Genomic DNA, 10427 nt, shown 5'->3' with positions numbered 1-10427 from the left:
TGAAAATAGAAAAACGAAGGTACATCAAGGAGTAAAATGTTCCCATTTCATATTAACTATTCAGCAATGTTTCAAAGTCTAAAAGTTCTTCCAGACTTTTTAATTATTATGTAAATGGGAAAGAATTTCTCTCCTAAATATCGTAATGTATTTATATATAACTATATCTTCCATTTGTTTCAGCGTTCGTATTTTCATTTTCCCTACGTATGACGCGGGTTTGGCGCGGTAGTAGTTTCTGGTGATGAAAACATTTAGGACATATGTCACATGTAAACCGACCAATCAAATCGCTGTAAAGATTAAAAAAACCAACAGCCCACTATGCCCCCTCGTCTGCGCAGACTCAGTCACTGAGGAAGAGTCGGAGCTCGCGTCCCACAGAGGATTTCACGTCTCCTTAAAAAGGTACAAAATTGCCACTTTTTTGTATCGTTTTGGGTGTCATCGGTGGTCACAAGTTTAGTTTAACGCTATTAATATTCACTGTCTGTATTAGAATGTATACGGCAGGCCTGTTTGGTTGGGGTTTACTTATGTTTTTGTGGTAACCGGCAAAAGCTAGCTAATCCGGCTAACCAAGTAGTAGTTAGCTTGGCAGCTTTATGTAAATGCTAACGTCAGCTTTTGTTTCATTGAGTACCTCTGAGCTCCGCTCGTGCGACTTTGAGTGACCACATTCACACACACCCAGCCTATGAAAAGCTTCATTAGAGTCGGCGTAAAACACAAAACAAGTACAGTTCACAGGTTGACACATTCAGTGTAGTCTGATATTAAGCTGTGGTTCTCTCCAGTCAGAGTACCATTGACAGATTAGGGAACTTGTATTGTAATTACGATGTTTTTGCTGCAAATTGTTAAATTAGAGTCCAGCGGACTCTTAGATGACCTGAGAGGGCCCATGTGGTTATCACGAGCATGGGTATGTTTTTAATGGCACTTGTTGTTTTCTGACTGAATAGGAAGATTTAATGTACTTTCCCATACAGTGCAAGCACAGAGTATAAAATGTCCGCAGTGAGGACCTTGGTTTCCTGTCGGTTTTCTCATCTCTCTGCTGCAAAAGCAACCTGAATGAGAAACGTTTCCACTGACAGGTCATACGTTTTGTTGTGTAATGTGTGACCTAAGGCAAACGTGCTCCAGTTTTACATTAAAAATGTTTGCGTTGCTCCCAAACACATCCAGGCTGACAAGTCTTGCTACTGCTGTTAAATAAAGGTCTATTGTGCTGATTTCCTCACAGACTGTTGTTGATGGTGATTCCTGATTATTGTGATTCACAACTTCCTTTGCTTCCTTCTATTCATGGATTGAATTGCATTTGTGTTTCTGTCTATCTTTATGCATTAGCTCTTAGGAGCTCATCATCACCTGTAAAGCTGTATAAGTATCGGGTTGACGGGACCGAAGGAAGCGGCACGTCGTACGGGGAGCTGCCTGCTGAAATCGCCATGAGTTACAAACCCATTGCTCCTGCACCATCTGGCTCCAACCACACTCCACCAGGTACTTTAGGACCAGCTTTAATGTTGTGCAGTGCTGTTATTAGCATGTTGTCAGTTTCCTGTGGTGTGTATGTATGAAACAGTTCACACTGTGACTATGGTCAACAGTCCCATTGCCTTCATAAACCAGTGCTGCCCCACACAATATTTTATCAGTCATTAACAATACAGCACAATAGTATTGGTAAACTATTTTTTAATGTTTTACATTTGAAACAAAATTGCTTGTGTTTTAGGTTCAGCCTTTAATGTGTTCTATCTCTTCTCTTCCTCTGGCCAGGGTCTTCTGTGCCCTCTCCATCTCTTCCATCGTCGTCCAACTTCAGGCCAGCCTTCAGTGACTTTGGCCCGCCCTCCATGGGCTTTGTTCAGGTACAACAACAATTTAATTGCTCTGATACTTGAATACAGACTGCTTTAGTAAAGAGTTGTCATATTTTTACTGAAGCATAGGTCACCAAACATGGATTTTCAACCACTCTGCTTATGTCAATACTGGCCCTTAACTGAGTAAATAAACTAAAAAAAAAAAACTTGTGTATTCACATACTTTTCACACTCATGTCCCAGCCTGGGGTTGATTAAATTCACCTCTTTGCTATTGCTGAATTATTTCTAAAAGGCGTGATAAAAGGTCATTTTGCTTTATTTGAAGCTGCACAGAAGTTTGTTTTTGTTCCCATACATCCAGCAAAAAGAGAAGCATTAGGAGTTAAGCAGTTAAGTTTAAGTAAGTTAAGTTAAAGCGTTACAACAACATACAAGAAGATCCTATAGAAATGTCTATCAGTAAAGTCACTATAAGGTCTTAGAAAAAAATGTGCCTTTCTGCACTAGTTATTAGTGCTATATTGATTAAGTACAGTAAATATTGTTGGCAGTGGAAAGTGGTTACTGTTTGACTGAAGCATGTTTCATTAGCATAAATTGAAACCACTGAAAGGAACTTGATTTCAAAAGAGTTCTGAGAGGACATGGGGACATTTACATTATTGTTAGATGAGGCAGTGAATACTTAAACACTACAATACTACATCATTGCAGTGTTATAATTACTTCATCATCGTTACATCTGCTGTAAAAAACAAACTGACATATTTTTCATCTCATTCTTAAAAAAAAAAGAAAAAAAATCTACATTATTCATTCATGTCTGGCGTGTATGTGGAACTGTGAAATGACTAACGTTTTTTACTACTTTCCCAAACAGCCTGTGAAAGTGTCCCAAGGGTCCACCTACAGTGAGCTCCTGTCTGTCATTGAGGAGATGAGCCGTGAGATCAGGCCCACATACGCAGGGAGCAAGAGCGCTATGGAGAGGCTAAAGAGAGGTATGTTTTAGTAGTCAAAAGTGCATATCAGTAGGATTCAGATCATTGTTGTTGTTGTTTCGTTTTTTGGGGGGGAAAAGTTGTTGTTTTTTTGTTGTTGTTTTTTTTAATGCATCTATTATGCAAATCAGAGGAAGACTGGTGAACTTTTCACTTTTCTTAGCTCTTTGGTGAATGTGGATTTCACACAGCTTATTCTGAAAATGGTTATTTACTTGCTGCAGTAACAGTGCTCTGTTATTATCCTTTTATATAAAAAAATTGTCTCTGACTCCAGCTGAAGACTTAAAGCCCAATATCCACATTTATAAGAAAGTTGCCAGGTAAAGCCCCCCATGAAAGCTGGAATAACTAATCACAGTCAGTTATCCATTAAGACACATTTCTCAAAGTGTGGGGCACAGTGAAGAATTTAGTGAAACTGAGTTGCATACATGCATTTAAAAGACAAGGTTTGTCACATGACTGTGCAGTCCTGTGAAAATATAAGTAGACTCTATGATTTGGTAGCTTGTGTACATTTAGCAGCAATAACTAAAAATAAGTTCTCATTTTCTGTATGACTGAGTTTCATATCTTTGGAGTAATGATCCCTCTTTTCTTTACAAAGCTGCTTCAGTTCGTTGAAGTTTGCAGGGATTTGTTCTGTACCTCCACCACTCTGTTTGATAGTTCGAGACAGATGTTTGTGCTGATATGCTGTGTTTGATTTGTGTGGTGCTGTGCATTACCCAGAATATCTCCACTTCAGTCTTGTGTGTCCAAAAGGCGTCATTCCAGAAGTCTTGTGTATCCACAGTATTTATACCTCCTTTGGTCTTATTGTAGAACAGGATCAGTTGTGCTTTTTTTCCCTTCTCTAGTATTTTCATCCACCATTTTGTTGTGTCCAGATTTGTGCATCACAAACCAAGGAGATCTTTAGGCCATACTCGACGGGCTTGTTTGGATTGTATCGTAGAAATCTGAACCTTCCCCTGAATGGCACAAGCGTTCGTCTACAGTGACACAGTCACTGGGGATAGATTGTTGTCTGAACACTGTGTGTTAGTTCTTGCTGTGTAAAATAATCTTCCTAAGTGGTAGCACTCTTTGTGGTCCACAAAAAATATATTCCTGACAGTCACACTTTGTAAGAATCAAGGGAAATTCCATAGGAAACAAATGCAGGAAGTTTGGGGTAAAAACACAAAAACTAGAATTTTATTAAATGTACAAAAGGAAAGTTAAAAATTTAAATGGCATGGTAGCCAAAAAGTGTTTTTGAGAAATAGCTAGAATATGAAATGACGACATTTCATTAATTGGGTAGGTAAGAAAACAACATTAGCAGGTCATTTTTGACCTACTTTTATGAGTTTAATCAACTCAGTTTTCTTGGTTAATGAGAGACCTCTGATTTGGCAGTAATGACTGTTGGGGTTGTTGTATTTGAGGTAGTCTTTTTTTTTTTTTTTTTTTTCCCTTTTAAAAACAAAAACAAAAAAAACAACCTTGCCTTGTGTTTGTGTCATACAGGTATAATCCATGCCCGTGCACTGGTCAGGGAGTGTCTTGCAGAGACGGAGAGAAGCGCCCGCACATAACCTTTTGGACAAATCCCTCCACCTGGCACTGGCACTCTTTTTCCTGCGACACCTGCCCACATCGTGATCCCCATTGGATGTTTTATAACCTTTTTTTTTTTTTTTTTTTTTTTTTTTTTTATATATATATATATAAATTAAATCCTTCCTCTTTCCACTGGCTTTTTAGAGGTGCATTATGTCCCTTTGTATCCATTCACAGCATTTCACCACGCCCATTTTGGTAAAGACAAACTTTCTGCAACTCGTTGGGCGTACGCAAGCAAACAGAAAATTTTATATCTATTTTAAAAATGTGGGGAATTTCAGCACATTTTTAGGTCAAGCTGGGGATATCAAAGTGGATGGGAATGTTTATATTTGTTCAACAATGGGATTTGACCAAGAAAGTTGACTTTTTTTAAATGATGTCCCCACTGCACCAGTGCTCCTGTGTCGATTTCAAACATCCAGTTTTCAACCCATGAGCATTTTCTCTGTTATTCTGTACATCTTGAATATCCTCCTGTTCCTTTCACCCTTGTTTTGTTTTCCATGTTTTGTAAACACACATCGGACGTTTCTCATTCCCAAGAACTCTGTACATCTCATGTCAGTTTGTTAGTATGGAAATTTTGTAAACCAGATTTTTGAGATTCGGTATGTATAAATAAAAAAAAAAAAATCACAAAAAAACTGTAAAATGTTTTTTAGGTTTTTAAGATGTTACAGGAGGTTTTATCAAACAAATGTGACTCAACATCTTTCAATGGAGTGTTTTTTGTTTTTATAAAAGTAGTTGAAATGTTTATTGACCTTGGAAATAGTGTTTTGACAACATACTTAGCAGATTTATATTTTTTTTTAGGAAATTAAACTTAACGGCCTTAATCTAAAAAACATTTAAAGCACAAGGACATTTTTTTTTTTTTTTTTCACTCAAGACTTATGATTGATAGAAAACATCCTAATTTTCTTTTTTTCTTAAGTTCCAGCTCTATAGGCCGTATTTAACGAAACACAAAGCTGAGGATAAACACAGATTTATTTACAGTTCCACAATCACAACCTCAGTAACATGTCACTGCAGGCAAGCTTGGGTTAAATGACCCACTGTTTCACATAAACAGTAAAGAGTAGCTCTTTCTAAGCAAGTGAATGAGATACTGTGAGTTTGCGCAGAGTACATCTTGACATAAAAATAAAGGTAGTATTTAGTATACATGAAATAAGTACACAGTAGAAAGCAAAGACAATGAAAGTGTTTTATAAGATTGTCGCAGAGGTTACGTTTCATGGCCCACGTATCGTAGTAATGGTGATTCTGCTGTGACCATGATAGAAAAGGGGTGCGAGGCAAAGATGAGATGCGTGTGAGTACATGATTGTCAAAAAAAAAAAAAGGTTTTCTGATCAATTTTGTCTGGTAATGGGCTCCCAAATTGCAGATAAGTTGATCATTAAAAGGAAAACACTCCCTTTAAGAAGGTAAATGAAAAAAAAAAAGTTCCTTTAAATTAATATTACAGACTGAATTAATGGCTCTGCCTTACATTACAGTCCTCTAAAAAAAACTGTGTTTTCACTTTAAATTCCAGCAACAACATAAACATTTTCAAATCAAAATCTTAATTTAACATTTAGAGGACTAAAGCTGCAATGCAAGTTTTGTTTGCGCATCGACCCGTGGCTGGGTGTTTGGCTTGGATGGAATGAAAGTGAAACGCCGAGCGCACCGACTGTTTCTCTCCTCCATCTTGAAATTCACAGGCATCCTCTCGAGTCCGACTCATCGAGACTTCAACCCTGCGAGAAGGAAAGAGTATAACACGCTTCATTAAAACACAATACATGAAGTGAACATGATCAGTGCAATTAGGAAAAACTCAAACTGGACTGACTGTAGTGGCAGTGGCTGGTGGCGTGTTGTAGTTGAACAGGTCCTTGTAGCGACCCTTTTCCTCCTTCTGTTTGGAGCGGATCCTGTCCTCCATGGTTTTCAGCTCCTTGGCCACAGACGGTCCCAGAGAAGGATCCAGTTCCAAGAGCTTGGCGAAGTCAGCTCGCGCCTCCGCCTCGTTCCACACGGCAGCGTGGGCTTTAGCGCGCTTGTAAAGGGCCTTTACGTTGTCTGTTAGGAGGTGGAAGAACAGCTATTCAAACTACAAATTGGTGACACAGGAGCTCAACTGGCTCGTTATCTATCATAATTCACAGATTATTGTAATGTGAGACATGCAGAAAGAACGTTTTTCCTAAGTCTAACAAGAATTTAAATCCACTGAGAAGTCGAGGAGGCCCGAAAACACTCGTTTTACTAAAATCTGACTACCACAGTAGCAGGAGGAAGAATTCTTGTGAATTTTGGACTGACTCTCGGATGCCTTGCCATCACATCAAACCTTCGGACAGATGAGCTAACAAGAGAATAGCAGCGTCCAATAATATTAATGACAGTGAGATGCTTTTTCATGCCATAATAACCCTGAACAACTGCACAGTCACTTGTATGGCATGAGATATAGTTTAGTGTTTGTATGTGCGGAGGGCAATTCGTGAAGCAATCAGTAAAATAACCTACGTATAATGAATTATTTTATTATGCTGAGCACCCTTGTGTTGGTGATAAAACTCCCAAATGGTAAAGAATAAATGCCAAAAATGGTAACAGTATTTTACCATTTTAATATAGAAATGAAAAAAAAAAATAAGACTAATACGACAACCACAACTGATACAATCAGTCAGGTTCAGGCTGGTTTCTGCATCTGTTCAACTTTCTGTGTAATACCCCAGAGTGGATCCAAGGACATGGGCATGACATTGGTGCATGGTTGCATCTGTGGCCACGAGGTGGAACCAGATGATCCACTGACCCAGCTCCAGACCTAAGCCAGGAGGTGCGACTTATCTTTGACGCTGAGGCTAGTAGTTGTGGCAGTGTCAGAGTCAAGCGTAAAAGGAGCAAATAATCGAAGTTGTGCAATCTGCGACAACTTTGACAAAACTGACTCTAACAGAGTCAGTTTTGTTTAAAAAAAAAAAAAAAACAGAAAAAAGAATAAAAGATGTATTTTACCAACTTTCTTAGCAAAGATGATAAATTATGTGCCACAGAAAGGCAAAACAGAGAAAGCAACTAATGCTGTATTAAGCGAGATGCCAATGTTAAAGTGGTGTCATCCATCAGCAGTGAAATTGGTGCCAACTAACTAAATTTGAGTCAGGCAGCCTTACTCTCGTATTTGAAGAGCAGGGACGAGCAGTGTTCGATGACCTCGTAATACTGGCCCTCAAGCAAGAGGCACTGACAGTAGTTGAGAAGCAGTGTTGTGATCAGCTGGTCCAACTTTAGCCAACTTTCATCTCCAGGTTGCTCCTGAATAAAAGATTTCACAAAGTATTCACAAAATGACAAGCTGATTGGTCATAAGAGACACAAATCTTAATTCCACTTAAAAACATATTCAAGGACAGAAATGTATGAAAGCAATGTGTCCATGGTTATCAGAGCACAAAATGTGCGACTGTCCCCCAACCTTCATCTGTAGGTTTTTAAGGCAGGCGATGCCATTGTAGTATTTGTCTCTGGCCTCACTGATGTGGCCTTCTTTGAAGAGCTTGTTGCCCTCCTCGTGGATCTGAGGCACAAAACTGAGTTTCTCCTCATCCGTCATGGCCCACACATCCAGCTGGAATGACCCGGGAGGAAGAACCTGGGCAGGCAGAGAGACACGCGATTACATATTAACCCCTTAGTATATTTGATGCATCTATTAATGGAATATAATGAGTGTATTATATTTGACTAGTATTTTCTTTCCTTTTTCATGATCCCATGAAAAGCTTGAAAATATTTTCTAATATAGATTAAACAACTTTACAGTTAATACAAAGTTAATACAAGCTGAAACAATTATTTGATTTATAGCTAATTAACTGGAAATTATTCTGATCATCATTTTTCATATAAAAATAAACGTTTTACAGTACCAGCTTTTGACAAGTGAGGTTCTGCTGCCTTTTAGCTCATTTAGTCATTGATCTACTTAATGGATAACGTAATGATAATAAGATAATATTATTATCCTTCATATTTAAAAATCTGACAAATCAAACATGCAGAGCTACCTGCTGTGGTAACCTTTTGTGAATAAAAAAGAAGCTTTATTAAGTTTGGACTACTTGTTAGATAAAACAAGCATAATTAAGGTGTCACTTTGGACTAACAGCACAATCTTTATTGGCCTAATCAATAAAGAAAATACAAAAATATATATGTATAAAAACTCCAGTACTGTGTTGGTGCTATTACTGCAACCCAACCCAGCACCACCACTGATGTTGCTCTCCTTCCTACTCACCTCCAGCAGCTCGATAGTAAAGACAAGTGGCTGTGGATTGGCTTGGAGATGATCCAGGTCCTTGTGACCCAAAGAGTGGTGCGAGTGGATCTGGGCGATGCCACAACAGTGCCTCTGGCCTTCCAGAGGGTCCTTACCAACACTGATGTTTCTTAAGGACCGGGACACAAGCGGATAGAGTGCTGTGTGCTGAGGAATGAGACAGAGATATAATCAACCCTGAGGAAGAATGAACTGTTTAACCAATCAATTCCAGTATCACCAGCTTACCAACCTTGGTGTCACAGGTAAAATCTGCAATTTCTCCTTCTCTCATAGTGATGACCAGTCTTTCCCACACAGCCAGTTTAAACTTTTTGCCCAGGATGAGCTCCATGGGTTTGCTGCGGCCCCCCATGGTTCTGGAGTCATCCAGCACGGTGCCCTCACACAGGCTGGTGCGGTAGTGAAAGACCACCTGATCATAAAAAGGGAACGAGTCTTTTAACAATATAAAATAGTGTTATTACCTAAAAGAAAGAAGAATTAGCACCCCCAAATGACATATCTGTAAAGGGTCTGCGTTGTATCGCACTGTGACCAATCACAACAATGGAAAATTGATTGACGTGACAGCTCGACGAATCAGAATTCACAAACACAGGCCCTCCTGTTCCCGCCCCCGTCTTTCCATCAGATGAAACAGGGAGGGGGGGGGGAACGAACCAGGCCTAAAACGATCCTAACCCCGTCTACTACCGTATCATAATAAATCGACAAAACACTGGGCAGCTTGTCGGCGATGTGTGTACACAGAAGCGTCCGGTACAGCAAAGACTCGGACTGACTCGAGTCCAAACTGTTAGCAAAGGCATAAACGCCGATAGCATTAGCTAACGTACCTCGTCGCGTTACTCAGACTAAAGCCTGGATTGAACCCGATCAGTCGCTGGGACCGGAGGTCTTACCTTAGTTCCATTGGGAAAGGTCGATAAGTCTCCTTTACCGGGACTGATTAATTTCTTTTTAATTCCCTCCGCGAGAAGCTTGCGAGCCTCTTCCTCCATCCTCGGTCGACTCTCAGTTCACGAGAAATCACGATCTTTCGCGAGTGCTGTCGTTTCGTAAGACGTCATTAGGGGCGTCATCTATCGCGAGCTTTTCGTTTCAATTAAAAGAAAAACTGGTTTACAGTTCTAGATGTTCAGAAACAAACACGCAAAAATAACGAAATAGATCGATAAATAAGATTATTATTTAGCTACGCTTTTATTACATTGATATTACCTCCTGGTAATAACAGTCCCGATGTTGCCAGATGATGGCGCTCTCGAATATCAGAATAATGCAACGTATTTGTTTTATTTACAAACACAAAAAAACGTTTAACATGTTTTTACTTTTTATGAGTTCTCTGTGTACATTACTGTGCAAAAGTCTTGAGCCACCCCCTCATCTCTTTATGTTTTCTTTCCAAGGAGAGAGACTTAATTGTGTATTGAGCAATAGTTCTCCAGGATTAAAATAAACCACAAAATAAATCCTTAAGTGTTTTTGTGCAATCCTAATGCTTCTGTTAAATAGATTTGATCGGCCTTTAAAAGCAGACCCAAAGCTACTTCTCAATTAGCCTTACAAATTGAATAAATGCATAATACCTTTCAGAACACTGGATGA

The 10427-nt window shown here is 39.1% G+C and overlaps 2 protein-coding genes across 2 annotated transcripts; one reads left to right on the top strand and one right to left on the bottom strand.

Annotated features, from left to right (window-relative positions):
• Positions 1 to 315: 315 nt before the first annotated feature.
• Positions 316 to 5218, top strand: cdk2ap2 (cyclin-dependent kinase 2 associated protein 2). Its single transcript, XM_031750980.2, has 5 exons — positions 316 to 408; positions 1357 to 1512; positions 1792 to 1883; positions 2722 to 2842; positions 4361 to 5218. The coding sequence occupies exons 2-5, from the start codon at positions 1458 to 1460 to the stop codon at positions 4426 to 4428; spliced, it is 336 nt and encodes a 111-aa protein (XP_031606840.1). The 5' UTR covers positions 316 to 408; positions 1357 to 1457; the 3' UTR covers positions 4429 to 5218.
• Positions 5219 to 5434: 216 nt separating this feature from the next.
• LOC116329054 (aryl hydrocarbon receptor interacting protein) lies at positions 5435 to 9874 on the bottom strand. The gene is made up of 7 exons (XM_031750979.2): positions 9719 to 9874; positions 9046 to 9228; positions 8772 to 8960; positions 7947 to 8123; positions 7645 to 7786; positions 6309 to 6538; positions 5435 to 6213 (listed from the first exon to the last, which is right to left on the bottom strand). Exons 1-7 carry the CDS (start codon positions 9815 to 9817, stop codon positions 6208 to 6210), a joined length of 1026 nt encoding a protein of 341 aa, XP_031606839.1. The 5' UTR covers positions 9818 to 9874; the 3' UTR covers positions 5435 to 6207.
• Positions 9875 to 10427: the final 553 nt, after the last annotated feature.

This window comes from Oreochromis aureus, linkage group 6 (genome assembly GCF_013358895.1).
Source record: "Oreochromis aureus strain Israel breed Guangdong linkage group 6, ZZ_aureus, whole genome shotgun sequence".
Classification (NCBI taxonomy): Eukaryota; Metazoa; Chordata; class Actinopteri; order Cichliformes; family Cichlidae; genus Oreochromis; species Oreochromis aureus.
This window is presented reverse-complemented; position numbering and strand designations above follow the sequence as displayed.